Source organism: Papio anubis, chromosome 5 (assembly GCF_008728515.1).
Source record: "Papio anubis isolate 15944 chromosome 5, Panubis1.0, whole genome shotgun sequence".
Lineage (NCBI taxonomy): Eukaryota > Metazoa > Chordata > Mammalia > Primates > Cercopithecidae > Papio > Papio anubis.
Window position 1 is genome coordinate 147,094,353 of NC_044980.1, and position 18,820 is coordinate 147,113,172.

At 46.1% G+C, this 18,820-nt stretch overlaps 1 protein-coding gene across 1 annotated transcript; it reads left to right on the top strand.

Moving 5' to 3' along the window:
• Positions 1-649: 649 nt before the first annotated feature.
• On the top strand, positions 650-15,722 carry SAP30L (SAP30 like). Its single transcript, XM_003900408.4, has 4 exons — positions 650-1,496; positions 5,742-5,864; positions 8,077-8,175; positions 10,579-15,722. Exons 1-4 carry the CDS (start codon positions 1,293-1,295, stop codon positions 10,705-10,707), a joined length of 555 nt encoding a protein of 184 aa, XP_003900457.1. The 5' UTR covers positions 650-1,292; the 3' UTR covers positions 10,708-15,722.
• The last annotated feature ends 3,098 nt before the right edge of the window (positions 15,723-18,820 follow it).

The window sequence follows — 18,820 nt, forward strand, 5'->3', positions numbered from 1 at the left end:
AGGGTCTCCTTTCCCCCTCTGCTTTTTTTTCCGCGCCGTCCAAGCCAGTCCCACTCTCCACAGTCTGGAAGGGATCGGCTACCCCCAACATTGCGACTACCTTGCAAGATCCCCCATCACCTCTTCCGCATGTCTTTCCACGTATCTGTATGTGGTTGTCCCTCTGTCTTTCCCGCCATGACTGGCTTTCCGTCCTATTTCACCCACCCTTCCTCCCATGGATTCGCGAGTCCTCTGGCCCTGGCCTTTTCATTTTATTAATCCGTCCCTCTCATGATAGCACCTCTATCCTCTCTAGGTCCCCTCATATGCCGCTCCTCCAAGTCTGTCCCTCAGCGTCCCCTTCCGCGTCTCAACTGTCTGTCCCCGAATGTGTTCCTCTGTTCCTGCAGTCTGGCCCTCGGTCCAGCCAGGCTCCTGCTCACCATCCCTCCCCGGGGCCGGAGAGTCTGCGGCCCGGTTCCCAGTTCTCGCCGGGGTAACTCTTTCCTCTTCCACTTTCTCTACTTTGAACCCATCCCAGCAGAGTCCAGGAAGTAGCCTGGCGCCGGAGACTGGCGGTGGTGACGCCCAATGGGACGCGCCAGCGGCGGCAGCAGCCCCGCCCAGAGAGCAAATGAGACCAATGGTCGCGTGAAGGCGGGACTTCCGTTGTCCCGCGGAGGGCGGGGGGAGCGAACTGTTGTGGTGCGGCGCGTTCGGCGGGCGGCGGCCGGGCGGCCCTGGGGCTGCCGCGGGACTCGGGGCGCAGCTGAGCTGCTGCAGGGGTGGAGTGGGCCGGACGAGCCGCGGGGCCCGGGTGCCGCGGGTTCGAGGCCGGGCCCCGCGCGAGGAGGCCGCGCCACCCCGGGGGAGCTGCCCGGCAGCGAGTTTGCCCCGCAGCCGAAAGAAGGCGGGAGCCGGCAGGGGCCTTCGAAACCCCCTGGCAACCCAGGCCCGGAGTCCTTAGGGAGCGGCTGTTTCCTGGGACGCCCTCCCGGACGCCCCCGCTGCAGGGTTACGGTTCTGGGCCCCCGGCAGAAGGCTCCTCCGGGTGACCCCCGGCGGGGCCCTGCGAGCCGCGGGAGCCGACCCCGGGGCCTCGAGCGGGGAGGAAGGGGGCTTCCGGAGGCGGAGAGCCGGGGGCGGAGGGACCCAGGCCTCTCGGACGCGGGGCAGGGCAGCGCCCGGGCTGGAGACGGACTCTGGGACCCTCGGGTGCGGGAGTCTCAGCGACCTGCCCCGCGGCACGCGCGGCCGCGGAGTGGCCTACCGGGGACCCTCCCCCAGAGGGACCGGCCCGGGGCGGGGAGATGAACGGCTTCAGCACGGAGGAGGACAGCCGCGAAGGGCCCCCCGCCGCCCCCGCTGCCGCCGCCGCCCCGGGCTACGGCCAGAGCTGCTGCCTCATCGAGGACGGCGAGCGCTGCGTCCGGCCCGCGGGCAACGCCTCCTTCAGCAAGAGGGTCCAGAAGAGCATCTCGCAGAAGAAACTCAAGCTGGACATCGACAAGAGCGTGAGTCCGCCCCCACCCGCGTCTGGGCCCCGGCGCCCCCAGCTCTCCGTCCGCTGCCCCGGGCTGCGGTCGGGACTCCCTGGGCACTACCCGCCGTGGGCCTCGCCGCCCCGCGTCTGCAGAACTGAGTTGGACTCGGCATTTCAAAGGCCGCTCCAGCGCTGACATGCTCTGACTGTGATTCTACCCAGATCCGGGAGGATGGGGGCGGGGACTTCAGGACTCCTGCTGCCTGGGAAGATTGGACAGCAGTTTCCAACTTGTTTTATTGGTTTATGGTTTAGACTTTAGAGCAGGGAGAGGTGGGTTAATTTTGTTGGCCCTTGAAGCAGCAAGAATCGGAGGGGCGGGTGATGAAGATACCCGGCTCTTTTCCAACTTCTCTCTCCTTCTAGGAACCCTGTTATTCCTTCAGACAGAGAAAGGTGGCAGTTACTTCCCTGGCTCCCGCAGCCTCGGTATCTGCAGAGTGTCACCGAGCTAGCTGCTTCGCAGGCAACTGTGGGAATGGGTTTTTCTAGGATGTGGCAGAAATAAGACCAAGGCCAGGTCTTGGGAAATGGCTCTTGCAGTCGATGTGACTGGAGGGAGAAGAAAAGAAATCAATTTTCTTAGTGGTAGTTTCTTTTGAAATAAGGGGGTGGAGATTTAAATTTAAATCGGATTGCCCTGCTCTTTGTGGCTTATTATAGGAAACTTCTGTGTGATTTCACCACTTCTAGTTAACAATTCTGAAGCTGTGCCTATTGTTAACCAATTAAGAACTTTTTAGTTTGACATCTGCTGCTGCAAGCCTTAAGTGATTGCTTCATGATTAGGAATTGAAAATGAGTTAAGGGGATATTTAATATTCAGGTAAACTAGCTAAGAGCTTAGGTGGTTAACATCCATTCTCTTTTAGAATCAGAATTTCTCCACAGTTGTAGGAAATCAGAGACTGCTTGTTAAACTGAAAGGGAGTGCACGTTTCCTCTCTGGTTTTAGGGTTGAAATAGGCCCAGAGATAGGAAGTGAGGGTGTCAGATACACACAGCACCTAGGAGGCTGGTTAATTTCTTAAACATACTATCTAATTTACTTCCAAGCCCTATACATAAGTCTTCATTAAGTCTCTAATAAATAAAAAATCTCTCCTGTCCTTTTTTTTTTTTTTTTTTTTGAGACAGAGTCTCTCGCTTGTCACCCAGGCTGGAGTGCAGTGGCAAGATCTCGGCTCACTGCAACCTCCACCTCCTGGGTTGAAGCGATTCTCCTGCCTTAGCCTCCTGATTAGCTGGGATTACCGGCGTTTGCTGCCATGCCTGGCTAATTTTTGTATTTTTAGTGGAGATGGGGTTTCGCCATGTTGGACAGGCTGATCTTGAACTCCTGACCCCAAATGATCCACCAGCCTAGGCCTCCCAGAGTTCTAGGATTACAGGCATGAGCCACTGTGCCCAGCCCCCTGTCCTTTCTTCAGACTCTTCCCTCCTACCCCTGTTTTTAAGTTAATCGTTATAATACAGTTGCTACTCTTGCATGGACAGTTGCTATTTTTAAGTGGTTGGGAGAGAGTTAATGGCTTTCTTACTACAAATCTCTATCAATGAATACATGAATGGAAGTTATCTGAGAACAAACAAGGGGCTACACAACAAGGTGATCCCTTGTTAGGTCACCTATTGAGGTGAAATGCTTATGACAATGAATTCATCCACTTAGAAACACTGCCTACCTTCTGTGTAGGTTGTTAGAAGCTGCTTGAGCAGCTTATAATAATATTTTCCAGTCCTTAAAAAAATAGAATCTTCCAGTCCTTTTAGATTGGATGCCTTCCCATCTGAATGATTTTGCTGCTGCAACCAGGACTTCTTTTATTTACCCATTGACTCTACTTGAAAACCTACGTTGAGCTATGCTGATCATTTCACACCCGCTGTCTAGAAGAAGGGCAGCCTGAGCCTAGCATTAGTGTTCCCAAAAGGTAATACTTCTGAAGGAGTAAGGTTTCCAGGTGGAATCATTCACAATTTGTTTTAAGGTGGTGTTGTGGAGTCATTATTTCTGAAAGGGATTCTATTTCTTTCTCACAGGCTTGGGCAGGAATTCAATTCCAAGTAACTGCTATGTTATAATAATTTTTAGCTATTGCAGAAAGTGAAGGAAAAAAAACGAGAGCCTTTGCTACCACCTCCTGCCCCGACCCCACTCCCAAAGGCCACTGAGCTCTGAAATTTCTGAAAACCAGTATGTACATGAAAAGGGTTAAGGAGAAAATGATTATTTATCTTGTAAGAGAGTCTAGCAGAGAACCTTTTTAAATAACAGCACCAAAAATTCAACTCAGGCTGTTTAACTCATTTTATATAGACTTTGGCAGTGTTCTGTGATCTATTAAAATATTAATACACCTCCAGTTGACATATTTCTGCTTTTTTTTTTTTTTTTTTTATTCCCGGAGAAAAGTGGAAGTTGAGAATAGTATAAAGGAAAATGCTGGGGTAGGAAAAGACATGTACTAGGGGGGCAGAAGGCCTGGGTGACCTTGGCCAGGTCATTTCCTCACTCTGGATGGCTTCATTTTTACCCGTCTAGAAAACGGGATTGGGGTCAATGGGATTGTACTAGTGATTGCTAAATTCTCGTACAACTAGGATTCTGTTATTCTATTGTCCTGATCTGAAATCTCCCAGCCGAAGCTTTAGGAAGCCACCTATTCTCCCTGTTCTCCTATGAAGTTTGTTAATGTGAACTTGAGCAGTTGATGTGAGTGGTCTCGCCAGTCTGGCTAACGTGCAGGACCAGCTTCCTCTCAGGGATGCAGAGTGGGCTTTGTTGTGCTTTCTTCCTGGAGAAAAGCATGTTCAGTATTATATACATCAGCTAGGTGGGATTCTTAGGGACAGTGGCATGTGCTGTGTTCGAAAGTCCGGGTTGAATCTGACAAAGCTATCCCAATTTGTAACCACGTAAGTAGTGGCTTTCATTAGCCTAAGCCACTTTTAGATATAGGAGATTTCCTATATTGGTACATCAACATTTTCCGAGTACCTCCTGTCTGCAAGACACCATCACGGTATAAACTTAGAAGTATTCATGACTCACTAATCCAGCCACATGAAAGTGATCATTCATCTGAATAAACAGTTTTCATTATTTTCTCCATGAAAAGGTCTGAATTAATTGATGCGATTTCCTGCCAGCTTACTTTTATCTTTAAGGATTTAAGGAATAAACTCAAATTCAGAAGTCTCTGCAGAACATTTGTGAAACAGCTGTTTCACTATCAACAACCCCAAGTCATTTGCCAGGCATTCAGTTTCTGTAAGGTTTTTCAATGGCTCCTCCAGCCAGCCATGGAGGATTCTTCATGTCTTAGCTGTTGCTGCCACCTTCACTTACCTCCATCCTGTATTAGAAAATCTGTAGTATCCACCTTCTTGTATGTGGTTCTACCTTGTAAGAATTTCCACATCTTTTTCCACTTTTCTTTGTGGATCAGATGTGAGATAATGCAAGAATTTTAAATTGACACATAGAAACAAAGTTTTTCAGAGAGTTATTATCCTACAATAGTAGCTATTGTAAGTGTAAAAATAGAGTGTCCCAAATACCATTGCCACAGTCCCTTGTGTCCTGCTTTCCTCCTCCCCAGGACAGTGCATTCCAGCCTACTATAAGTTCGTGACTCCTACAGGTCTTCTGAAAATGTCGCATCACTCCCTGCTTCCTTGAGGGACTCTGTCTTGTCGGAAGGAAAGTCTAAGCTGTTCTCATGCCCACCGCCCAGATGCCTCACTTTTTCATTATGCTCCTACATTACATGGGCAGCCATCATCACCCAACTGACACTGTACCCTGGGCCTCCTCACTCACTCTTTCTGTCATCCTCCACTGGAAACTCTAAAGTCTTGGCACTCCTACCCATCTGGAATGCTTCCTGTCTGCCTAAAGTCCTCCCTTTTAGTCAGGGCCCTTCACCCTGAGCATCTCTGTTGCAGGAATCTCTTCCTTTGCTGAATCTGTACCATTTACTGTTTTCACCATTCACTGGAGGCTTGGTGTATGATACGCCACAAAGTGTGATGTTAGCGTTCTCTTGGTGGTGTTCTGCACCTCAGTAGTGAGCTTCTGGGAGGCCTACATCTTGTCTTCCGTCTATCTCTCCAATGCCCTACAATGGACGGAAGCCCCACAATTTGACAGATACCTGTTGCTGTCTCCAAGGAATTGGCCAACTCTGACTTTGATTTTTCTGTCCGTCAGGTAAGGCACCTGTATATCTGTGATTTTCACAAAAATTTCATCCAGAGTGTCCGAAATAAAAGGAAGAGGAAGACAAGTGACGATGGTGGAGATTCTCCCGAGCACGACACTGACATTCCTGAGGTAAAGGTCAAAGAAATCAATTTGCGGAAGCTGGAAAAATGGATTCTAATCTGATCCTCATCTCTGGCCTGGTCTGCTTTTTGTATTAAGAAGTAATTTTAGTCCCCTTTGTTTTGCTGTGGATTATTTGAAAAGTGAATTATAGTAATACGGAATCTGAGAGCTAAAAGCTTGGATACCCACTGGTCAGACTGCCCCATCATTTTATGGACAGGCACAGAGAGCCAAGGTCAGGTATATAGTTTGGAGGCTCTAGTCTGGGGCCCTTTCCAGTAGACCACGCTGTTTTTCTGCAAGACGCCCCTGACAAATGCATAAATACAACCACAGTGTCACTTTTTTAAAAACCTTGTTTAAAACCTTTAGAGAGTGTGTAATGGTTTGGGAGAAGTCTCTTCCCTAAAAAATGAAGATGTAGGTCATCAGTTCATACCAGCTCTGATTTTCTCTCACTGATTTCTTGACACCTAGTCCAGGCTGTTCCCATGGATCCATTTCAAAGTTGACTAAACTGGACCTGGTTTTCTCAACTCTAGCACTGTTGACATTTGGGGTCAGATAGTTTTTGTTGTGGGGACTGTCCTCTGCATTGTAGGATATTTAACAGCATGCCTCAGCAGCATCCCCTCATGGGATTCTACCCATCACCATCCTGAGTCATGACAATCGAAAAGTGTCTCCAGACATTGCCACACCTCCTTTACGAGACAAAATCGTCCTGTGTTGAGAACCACTGCGCTAGACCATGAGACCTAGGCTTCTCAAACTGGAAGGCCGCCTTCCCTTCAGGTGCCTGTGTCTATTAAGTGAGGCTTCAGGAAGGAATATTGGATTTTCTTTCTACTAAATTGTTTTCACTCAAGACTCAGCAAAAGAAGAACCGTTTATAGTGTACATTGAATATTTGACACATGAATATTTCATAAGGCAACCGCCTGTTAGCACTCAGAGTGAAAATGACTGTGTAGGAATAGAAAGAGTAGGCGGGCCTTTGTCTGCAGATGTGGAGGAAACCGTTGAAAATCTGGCCCTTTCCCTCTGCCCCTCCCTGTGTCCCCTTTTCCAATGTTGGTTTACAGAATCTTGCTGTTGCTTTTAGCATTATTGTTATTTTATAAAGAAATGGATGTATTCGATTTCTAAGTGGTTTTCACCAAAAAAAAAAAAAAAAAAAAAAAAAGGTTTTAAGGAATGTTTTGAAAAGAATGAAGGACTTTGGCCCCTCATATTGATCATTCATTTTGTTTTTAAGTGCTCTCCACCTGCCTGAAGCAAGAACAGCTCTTTTAGAGGCAGGTAAAGGCAGCCCAACTTTATGGGCCTTCGATTTTTCATGACTATGCAGCTTTCCTCTCTTCCTTTGTTAGAAACAAAAAGGGGGGGTCCCTTCCCCTCTGTTATCTAGTCATCTGCAAAGACCCCAACCCTAACCTGCTGGTTTGCACATTCACTACAGTAACTTTTGAACTTTCTCTGGAGGGAGGTTAAGGATTCTAATACCAGAAGGCTGGGCCTAGGAAAGAGCTATTTGAGGATAACAGTTCTTCCCACTGCCCTCCTTTGTGCCCCTTTATCTGGTCGCTGCCTCGTTCTGGCCTGTCTTCCTCCAGGATGTCTCTGGTTTTTGCCTTTGCTCTCCATCTTTGGTGTCCCTTCTAGCATCACTGCCTCTCCAAAGCTCAACCTCTTTATCTCATTCTGCTTGTTGCTATAGCATCTCCCTCTGTGTTCCCCCATCAGTGTTCCCAACAGCCACCACCAGACCCATCCTGTGCCATCACCTTCTACCCTCTGTGATAGCTCCTTCTGTTTTTCTAGATGTGCTACCATCCATTCTCACCTTTTAAACCCATCACTGTTGCCTGTGACCCCCTTGCCCATCTGTGCCTCTTCCAGCTTTCTGTGCTCTGATCTTTTCTCCTATTCCCTACCCTGTTTCTCAGTGCCTTATCAGACCCTACTTCTCCTTAGCTTAAGCTTTACCTTCTCCACCAGTTGTGTGAGATCAGCCCACCCCAGCCAGAACTGTTTTTCCACTGTTATTTTTGCCCTCCCAACCAGTTACTAGTCCTCGATGGACCATTTCTAAGACCTCTTTTGAAGCCCTCCCCATCCTCACCCCTACCTTAGTGTAGTGCTAGGCACATAGTGGGCTCTTGGTGAGTCCTGGTTGGTCAAGTGATGGATAACATTTTTCTCTTCTTCTCCCTAGGTTGATCTGTTCCAGCTGCAAGTGAACACCCTACGACGTTATAAACGACACTACAAGTTGCAGACCAGACCAGGCTTCAATAAGGCCCAGTTAGCAGAAGTAGGTAGACAAAATTGCCCTCTAAAGAGAGCCAGCATTGTGCTGCTTCTGATGGTTACCCTGATTCTCCCTTACTGTGTGTGTCTGCTAATTGTAATCTCCTCCAGAGTTCTGGAAGCAACTCCGTATTCCTCTTTGGCACAATTTAGAACCCCACAGCTTTAGACCTGCAAAGGCCTCAGCTCCAGAAAAGAAACCATGGCACAGAAAGAGGAAAGGATTTGCTTAAAATCACACAGCAAGTTGATAGCAGAATTTAGCCTGGGATCTCATGACTCCAGATTCTAAGTCCTGAGTGTTCATTTGTTTGAATCCTTTTTGCAAGATTCTTTTTTTTTTTTTGAGACAGGGTTTTGCTTTGTCACCCAGGCTGGAGTGCAGTGGCACAGTCTGGGCTCACTGCAGCCCCAACCTCCCAGCTTCAAGTGATCCTTCCCACCTCAGCCTCCAGAGTAGCTGGGACCACAGGTACACACCCCTGTGCACAGCTAATTTTATTTTTGCAGAGACGCAGCCTCACTATGTTGCTCAAGTGATTCTCTTTGGCTCAAGCAATCCTTCTATCTCAACCTCCCAAAGTGATGGGATTGCAGGCGTGAGCCACTGTGCCTGGCTTAGCAAGATTCTTATAGATATGATCATTTTGTGTGTCAGATTAATCATTGCAAAACCTTCCTGATGTTCTACAGGAGCTATTTTTTTTTTCCCTTGATTTCTCCTACTCTGGTGTTGGTAATAAAAGTATTTTAATGAATGGCACCCAAGAAAGTTTTCTCCTGCCCTGAGTTCTTAACACAGTTTGGAGGAGGGGGAAGTGCTCCACTGGCCATTTTTAAAATACATGAACTGCCTGGCTTGATAATTCTGTCTTTGTCACTTCTGTAGATATTTTCTCGTCCTTCTTTTCTTTCTTAATCCCTCTTAATATATTTTTCTGCCTATTATAGAAAAGTTGGAAAATGGAGAAAAGAAAAATATAACTCTGTCATCCAAAGATAATCGCTCTTCATGTCTAGTTCTCTGTCTTTTTCTATCTGTTTCAGTCACCTTGATCCATTGAGACTTCCTGAAAGGCTTCCAGCCTGTTTCATTTCTGGTTTTTCCTTTAGAGGTTTCTTGCTCGGCCGTCACTTTTTCTTAAACAACTTCTTCACCAGTGTCCAGATGACACAGAGGAGGTCAGAAGCCTCTCCTACTTTAAAATAACATCACCCATTGCCAGTGTTCTCTCTGGTGGAAGGGAAAGAATGAGGTGGGGCAGGAGGAGACCTGCATTCTCATTACTTACAGAATGAAGTATTAGGAGTATTAGTAAATGATGCATTTTCCTTCAAATCTGATGTGTCTTTCAGGAGGCAGTTATGCACTACTTAGAGGAATTTTGGGGTTCGGATACCTCTGTTCAATTGGTTCAATTGGCTGTTCATTTAACACTTTTTTTTTTTTTTTTTTGAGACAGAGTCTTGCTCTATCTCCCAGGTTGGAGTGCATTGCTATGATCTCAGCTCACCACAACCTCTGCCTCCCGGGTTCAAGTGAGTCTCCTGCCTGTTTCCCAAGTGGCTGGGATTACAGGTGCCTGCCACCACACCCGGCTAATTTTTGTATTTTTAGTAGAGACGGGGTTTCACCATGTTGGCCAGGCTGGTCTCAGACTCTTGACCTCAGGTGATCTGCCCGCCTCGGCCTCCCAAAGGGATTACAGGCGCGAGCCACCATGCCCAGCCTAACACAATTTTTATTTGTTTTTGAGACAAGGTCTCGCTCTGTCCCCTAGGCTGGAGTGCAATAGCGCAGTCACAGCTCACTGCAGCTTCAACCTCCTGGGCTCAAGTGATCCTCCCACCTCAGCTGGGACCACAGGTGCATGCTATGACACCAGGCTAATTTTTTAGTAGAGATGAGGTCTCCACTGTGTTGCCCAGGCTGGTTTTGAACTCCTGGCCTCAACTGATCCTCCCGCCTTAACCTCCTAAAGCATTGGGATTATAGGTGTGAGCCACCACACCTGCCCCACAATTTTTAAAAAACACATTTCTTCCCACTTTCAAGGCCTGAGAGGTTTGGTAGCAGCTGGCCAACCAGAGCAGTCCCCGTCTCTCCTCCATGAGTAGGACTGTGAAATTATGCCGTGACAGGTGGTTGGCTGCCACTGAAATAGAACTGCGCCTTGAAGAGTTTTAGGTTAAAAAGCCACTTTTGGATCCTGGAAATTAAACCACCTACATCCCTGGGGAGAAAGGGCAAAGGGCATTCTGAGTTCCGCACACAGCAGGAAGTTCTGCAGCGTTTGTAATTCCCGCCACAGCTTGCAAACAACTCCCTGTTCCCTGTGTACAATGTAGAATTTGCGGTGTGATTTATGCCTGGTTTAAGGAACTTTGGTATTTTCCCCCCACATAGACTGTGAGTCGACACTTCAGGAACATACCTGTGAATGAAAAAGAGACCCTTGCCTACTTCATCTACATGGTGAAGAGTAACAAGAGTAGACTGGACCAGAAATCGGAGGGTGGCAAGCAGCTTGAGTGAGGATGAAGCACATCTTAGAGGAATGAAGTGTAATGCTTGATGCACAGGTGATATCTGCTACATTTAAGCCCATAAAGACTGTTAAATATTATTGTAAATAAAAAAGTTTGAATGATGAATATTGTAAATCTTTTTGGTCAGGAGGATTATATTCTCATGATTCAGCATGTGTATAGAAAGACTTTCTTTTAAGATAACTCTGGACTAAAAAAATCAGGATCATTAAAAGAATTTAAAACTATGTATTTCAGCATTCAGCAAAGCATTAAGTCAATTCTACTGGAAATGTGGGATAAGAAATATTTTGGTAATCACCTTCTTCTCCACCAGGCTGCCACGTGTGAGCCGTAGCTTGGAATAGCTGCAAGGTGCAATTGACCGTGGAAGTGCATGAGCAAACCCACATCTGGACTTGCATGCTGCCCGCTGGCGACATAGATATCCCGCCCGCTTTGTTGCAAGCTTTGTCATTTATCAGCAGATCAGTTTGACACTGGTCCCCCTCACTCACCCTGTGCCTTGTACACAGGAGGCACCCAATCAGTAGGTATTGGCTAATTGAGCTGTCACTAATAGTGCCAGCCTTGTAACATCTGCTTCACACCTGTCATTACTGAGACCTCTGCCATTTCTGTTGCTCACCACTTAACTGCTAGAATGTGGAGGAAATCCTGATATACCAACAAGGAAGTTTCTGATCAGATAAGGATTTCAGGACAGTTGCATGTGCAAAACTGATTTTGTTGAGGGTTCCAGAAACACTGATATAGAGACCCTCACAGAAGATATAGTCCCTTATGCACCCCACTATACTTCACTCTTTGGGGTGCAGTTAGATATTATGACCTTTAGCCAAGCTTCTTGGCAATAAATGCATTGACACACTGACATATTTAGTAATTTGGGGTAAGTGTTTTTAGAAGTTTTCATCCTAAGTTCACAACCACCATGCAAGCTGCCAGGGGCTGTGTGATTCCTGCCCAGAAGTCCAGCTTAGGATTGAAAGGCTGGCTGGCCTTGACTCCCTGGGCTCTGGTCATCAGCAAATCATGAGTTTGGGCAACAAAGGTCAGTTCCATCTGATGCTCATTTTTGTGAACAATTTGCCTCCCTCTTAGGGAGAAAGATTGCTAAAATAATTTTTGAAAATTACCTAATTTTTTTGTTCAAAACGTTGAACTCCTCAATCTAATTATATCAGAGCCAAAGTATCCTGTGAAAACAAAGCTTTATATCCAAAAATATGCTTTTGCAAAATTCTTTAATCTGTGTAGTGGAGGGCAGAGGGTATGGGGTAGGAGGGTGGGAGAAAGAGAAGAAAAAGATTTGGATTCTGATTTATGACCATCTTGACGTGTGGTCACAGATGTCATTTTCCTACTTAGTTTCAATTCTGAGTTATTTCTTAAGCCTTAAATAAGAAGAATGGACAGCCTGGCCTGGCAGAGTTTCACAAATGGCTTAATCAGAGCACCATCACAGAGAAGTCAGAACTACACCCACTACTGAGCAGGGTGGCGGAGTGTCCAAAGGTCTCAGTTCTGTGGAGCAGAGTACTACGCTTTCTGTGGAATGGGGACAGGGTCACCATGCTCACTAAAATGCAGTGTGTTCCATTGCAGCAAAGCTTTCGCCTGTGTTCAAAGTGCATGTCTAGCAGATTGCAGCCTTTTTAATTACATATGTATAAATGGGTGTACATAGAACATACTCTGGACTGTGAGGGCATCCTATTTTGGTATGCCTCCTGGCTATGGATGGCATGTTCCAGTGCTCTGTGAGTGTTTTCAGTCATTCACATTCACTATGTGTTTAGAGATTCTATCCCTGCTTACAGCTGAGAGATGTTGATACAGGCACCAAGAAGGCTGAGGGGCAGATGGGGCCTGCAGGTTAAGGCATTGTTAACTTACTCCATGGAAATGTCCATATCTTAATGAGTAAAAAAGTGTACTTTTCTGATATGTAAACCAGAATTGTGGGCGTGTAGGTCACATCACTATTTCTTTAGCAGCAAATCTGTTTTCCCAGTTGAGAGAGACAGTAGCTTCTGCACAAGAATATATGGTGGTAGGATCCATCTGTTCAAGTGTGTCTGAAAGAATCTTTGTTCCAAAGCGAAACCTGGGGAAACATTTTACCTTCAGCCAGATACTGTGTGTCCACTTGGGTCCCTTGTTGTCTTTCCTCTAAGGAGAGGTACTTGTGGAAAGTGGAGGTTGTGGGCATCTTTTCAACCTGACCTTTCAACAGGTCAGGTGAGAGAAAAGACAAAGCTATTTGAACCTTTGTTTTTCTTATGTCCAGAAATCTGTTCTTTCATCAGACCACTAAACCACTCGCCTTAGCCTCTTCTGCAGTTTCTGGTGGCTCTATCTGTGCGGAAGGGACTCCTGCCTGTGAGAAGTGGCCAGGTCCTCCAGAGCAATGGGGTCTGGCTTCAGGGAGCAGTGGGGTGTGGGGAAAGCAATGTTCATCTTGGCTGCACCATTTTTATACCACCCATCAAGGATTCTTGGCGCTTCTCTCCACCTGTGACATAGCAGCATTGCCTTCTTTCCTCTTGGTGCTTCTGGGCAAAACTGGAATTTGAAATCCAGAAGTGGTGTTGTCTTTTTACTTAAAGAGTATGGTTCCTGCCTCACTTCCAGCCTGGTATGGTTCTTTGATATGCCCTGAAGGTTCTCACATGGAAACATCCGTATCCTGCCATTCATATTATTTTAAGATTTTTTAAAAAACAATGGACAAACTTCTTGCTTCAAAGAACAAACTCTTAGGCTGGCAACAGCATGTAAAAAAGATTATAGCTGAATCTCATGAAAGATTAAAAACCAAAGTATTCAAGACCAGTGTTGTAAAATGAAGAGGAATTTTACTTATGTGTTACAGCTGCCAAGCCGTTAGATGTTCCTGTCATAGCTAAATAGTCACTGCTAGCCTTTCAGAGAACACATAGTAACAATTGTTTTCATCTGCAGTGTTGCATCTAATTTTGGTGTTTTGGCTCTTTATTTTATGGGAGGTTTTTTGTTAATATCCTGCAGGGCAACTGCCTGGTGGGAGGGAGAGGATGGAAGAAGGAACTTACTCTGGGTGCCTTGCCTATTGAGGGAGGCTGTGCCTGGTGTAGAGCCCAGAGCAGCTGCTTCATGGAAGTCATCCAGAGGCGCTCTCAGTCATTACAATGACAAGATCTCAAAGTTGGGAACGGGCTGTCAAGTCATCCAGTCTAGTCTCCACATAGGTGCTGACATTCTGCCTACAACCATCCCACCAAGGGGTTGAGCAGTGTGGACTTAAACACCTCCGAGGACAGAGAACCCACTACCTCCTGGAGAAGCCTATTCTTTGCAAACCTCTGGCTTTTCTATGTTCTCTGTAATTTCCATCTTAGTCTGTGCCCCATGGGGGCCACACAGGACAAGTTATTTTTGGCAAAGCACCTAATTGCTGGCGCTGTCCCAAAGCATAGCGTTTGCCTTTTGGAAAGAAACAATGCTAGGACACTTTGGTATACCGTCCTTACCCCTGAGTATTAGTCCACTCAGGTCCTTGTTGCAGAATGTTGAGAAAACCCTACTGGCTGGCTTGTTCTTGCCAAAGCTGGGGGAGGGGAGGGGGGGACGAGAAGATGTTAGCAGCCTGCTAAAAGACAGATGACTCAGTTCTGTGCTTGCCCCACAAAAACGGATGCTCACAACATCAGGAAAACGTTCAGCTGGAAGATTTATAACTTCGTTGCTTTGCATGAAGTTGAAAGTTTTCATGGTTGCCCAGGGCTTGTATCTTAGATTCCTGTAAGGACTTCACACTGTTTTTACTGAGAAAACAAAGCTTCAGGACTTAAGGGTCTCAGCGCCAGAGAAGTGCTGTATTTTCAAGGTGGAAACTCTGTTAAGCTTGCTGTTGTCCAATCATCCGTTTTTAGAGATGGGGAAACTAAAACATAAAGATGTGCCTGAAGTCTTATGGCGTCTTCAGAACCAACCTCTGGCCCTCTTGACCTGTCTAACATTCTTTCTGACTTACAGGATAACTCTAATTCAGTCTAAGTCAGCTGCCCTCAGATTCTTGAGAACTTAAAATTGAGCAGAAATTCCCAAGGCCAACCTGGCTCTCAGGGACCAACCTGCAGAACTCAAGATTGAGTGAAATGTTTAGGCCAGTTGAGTTTTGCAAAATGAGTGGTAGGGGAAAACAGATCTAGCCCGTAATTTAAAACCAGGGTTCAAAAGCCCTAGTGGGAGATGTAGTATTGTCCTAGCATTTAAATTCTCATGAAATGGGCTTGGTCTGTGATCTCTTGATCAGACATCTGCCTTCCAGGTGATCCTTTGAGGTTGTATAATTCAGCTGGTCCTGGCTCGTGGTCCCTGTTACTGAGCTGGGCAGTTGAACTGAAGGGCAGACAAGCGCAAGATCATGCCTTGGGAAGCATGGTGCTTTAGGGGTGCCTTTTTATTCCTTTTATTGTATTATAGACTGTTTCCAAGTTTATGGTTAGAAATGGTAAAGTGGGTCTGATGTTTTGAGGTAGAATCCAGCCTGGGGCAAGATATGAACTGTTCTTGAGGTAGAAATGTCTACAGTCAGTTGTTTCATCTAGCTTGCATCTTAAAACACAAGCCCTTCGGTTGCTTTCATGTATTGAACACATTTGCCAATGACAGAGGGTTATACAGAATCCCTCTTTTACATTTCTATTGTCTGCTACGCTCATCAGAGTATATTTTGGGGTATGAGGTTTTGGGGGTTTTTTTTTCCCATTTTGTAACTGCCTTATTGAAAAGTAAGTGCCCTTCCATTCCAGGCCTCCTCATATTGTACTTGTTTCCTGCCAAATCTGGGGGATCATTTGTATTTTAACTTTGTAATCTATGGCTCTGTACTGTTGAAAGGCTCTCAATTCTATGGGGTCTCCTTAGTATGTATGTGACTTTTCATGTTGCAATATCACACAGATGGGATGGCCCGACTTTTGCTCTTAATAAATAATCTGAATGAGTAAGAGACCCTCTGTCTTCCCTTTGAATTTTTATATAGAATTCAGATGCTTTCACTTCCACATTTGGCCCCTGGCAGTGTATACAGTGATTAATGATAGTGGTCTTTCCTCCTAGCTCCAAATACTAGCACCTACATTCCCGGTGCACACTGAGTTTAGATCCCAGAATGTTAGGCCCAAGTTTCCAGTACTGTTATTCCATTCACTCACCTAGAAAGAGACTGACTGGGTCCAACAGCCTGACTGGGTCCAACAGCCTGAGTCTGGAGCTCAACTTCCATGTAATATACTGGATGCCCTGGGCAGAGTTCTCTCTGGGTCTTCAGTTCTCCATCTAAATAAACTGGATGGAGGATTGATTGCACATTGAAATACCTGCAGAGGGTGAGCTGCAAACTGGAAAACTCAGGTCCTTTCTAAGGGCAGCCACTACTCAGCTCCCCATTACTGTAGCCTTAACGGGCACACCAGCCCCGTGTGACCATGTCTTGCAATTTGACTAGAGAAGCTGGAAATCCAGATCTTCATGTAAACATCCCAATGTTTAAATGTCTCAAAGACATTTTTAACAGTGTGTGACCTGGAGTTTCTTCAACTAAAATAGAGTTGCTATTTAAAGTTGATCCATTATCTGGGCATTTGTTGGAAATGCAGAATCTCCCAGCCCCTCCTGCTGGCTGTCTACTGAATCAGAATCTGTGTAGTAGCAAATTCCCTAGGGATACTACAGCTTGAGAAGCCAGGGCAATATGACTGCAGGTTACTGGTGGAGGTCCCTGAGGCCTACCAGATGACGCCTCTTGCCTGTCCTCACAGTGCTGGAGAAGAGAAAGGCAAGCCTCAAGGTCAGGTCTCCCACTTCAAACCTGTCTCTAGTGCCACTTTACCACAGGTTTGTCCTCAGCAGAATGAAAAGGGAGATGTGCAATAAATATTTGTCTTTATCATATTAGTTACATAGAAGTAATACATCTTAACTCTAAAATTTTAAGCCTTACAGAAATTTTAAAAGTGCAGATCCTCCCCACACCCTCCTCCTCTCCCATTCCACTCCCCTGTAAGGAGCGTGGAGGGTGGCTTTTCATGAGATATTGGAGAGGACAGGGAGTCCTGGCTCTCACCAAGGAGCTCACAGAATTAGTGATGGATTGTTGCTGAAGGACACCATCATTTACAGGGTCCCTGAGCTGCTTTAGAAAGCAAAGGAAGTTCCAGTTTTCATACCGTGTTTCTTAGCATAAGCAGTTACTTCCCTTCCTCTGCCTTCCTCCCATTCTTTTATACTGTGTCTAACCATGGGGGCCTGCCTGCTGTCCCCAACTTCCTCACACACTGAATGGCAAAGGGGTGCTTTGTCCCCACACTTTGAAAACTGGCTGACCCCCTGCTGAAGTAAACATCCCTTGAGGATCCACAGATAACAATTTAATGGAAAGATGGAGATGAACCCACATGTTAATAATGCTGTTAGAACAGAAGTTTCACTAGGAACCTGACACCCTTTTCTTTTCTTTTCAAAATAGAGCCTTAGGACATTGAGTATCAGATCATCGGAGGTCCAGTGTTGTAATCCCAGCACTTTAGGAGGCTGAGGCAGGCAGATCATGAGGTCAAGAGATCGAGACCATCCTGGCCAACATGGTGAAATACCGTCTCTACTAAAAATACAAAAATTAGCTGGGCGTGGTAGCATGCACCAGTAGTCCCAGCTACTCAGGAGGCTAAGGCAGGAGAATTGCTTGAACCCAGCAGAAGTTGCAGTGAGCTGAGATCTCACCACTGCACTCCAGCCTGGTGACAGAGCGAGACTCCATCTCAAAAAAAAGAAAAAGAAAAAGAAAATGTAGCACTTGCCACCCCCCACCCATCAGAATCCCCTAAGTACTCTGTTGCAATGCCAATTCCTGAGCCCCCATTCCAGATCCTCAAAAGGAAAAGCTCAGGGTCTAAGTCCCAGTAATAATGATTTTTAAAATTTCTCCAGGTAAGACTTAAGCTCAATAAAGTTGAGAAGCACCAATCTGGTCCAGAGGTTTCCCAATCCCAGCGCAGAGATGAACAGCTTCAGTATCATCTGTTCAAATACTAGTTAAAAGGTCCCCTTGAGCTCTCTTTCATGAGAATCTTCTCAAGTGAAGCCCAGAAAACTATGTTTTTATGAAATCCTCTTGGAGGCTGGGTGCAGTGGCTCATGCCTGTAATCGCAGCAATTTGGGAGGCTGAGGTGGGTGGATCACTTGAGGTCAGGAGTTCAAGACCAGCCTGGCCAACATGTTGAAACCTTGCCTCTACTATAGAAAAAAATTTAGCTGGGCATGGTGGCACGTGCCTGTAATTCTAGCTACTAGGAAGGCTGAGACAGGAGAATCGCTTGAACCCAGGAGGTGGAGGTTGCAGTAAGCCAAGATTGCACCACTGCACTCCAGCCTGGGTGACACAGCAAGACTCTATCTAAAAAAAAAAAAAAAAAAAAAAAAAAATTCTCTCAGAAATTTATTTGCACATCCAGGCTTAGGAACCACTGAGTCCAACCCCCTAAGGCCCTGATCAAGAAAGTATTATAAATATGTTATGTTCAGCATCAAACAGCTCAGAAGTGTCAGAGTCTGAGCAAACAGAGTGACATGCACAGCCACAAAGACACTGTTAAGTCATTCAAATGGATGATCTTCAGTCTGCATAAAACCAGAATGATAATAACCCACCATTCCAGCCCAAGACCTGACACAGAGGAGGACACTATATTTATTTAGTACTGGAACAACAGTTTTTTTGTCTGCAAAGATCTTCCACATTCAGGAATAATAATAGCTATCAAGTACAGAGTCCATGCCAGACAATGGCTAATAGTTTTATGTGCATTAATTCACTTAATCTCACTACAATCATACCAGGTAGGAACTATTATTAACTCCAATTTATAGAGGTGTAAATACAGTCTCAGGAAAGCTGAGGCACTTGCCCAGTAACAGTGAGAGCCAAGGAGCTAAAGGCACTCCCAGGATGGATCCCCGAGGCTTGCCTGGCTCTAGGGATGCTGCTGTCAACCCCACCATCAAAGAACTCAGAATGCCAAGCTCTGAAGCAGCGCAGCTACAACATTTA

Bases quoted from the DNA above. Each gene is read 5' to 3' on its own strand.
- SAP30L (XM_003900408.4), top strand. From the start codon at position 1,293: ATGAACGGCTTCAGCACGGAGGAGGACAGCCGCGAAGGGCCCCCCGCC. The intron at 1,497-5,741 runs GTGAGTCCGCCC...TCTGTCCGTCAG, and splicing joins AGCTGGACATCGACAAGAGC to GTAAGGCACCTGTATATCTG. The intron at 8,176-10,578 runs GTAGGTAGACAA...CCCCCCACATAG, and splicing joins ATAAGGCCCAGTTAGCAGAA to ACTGTGAGTCGACACTTCAG.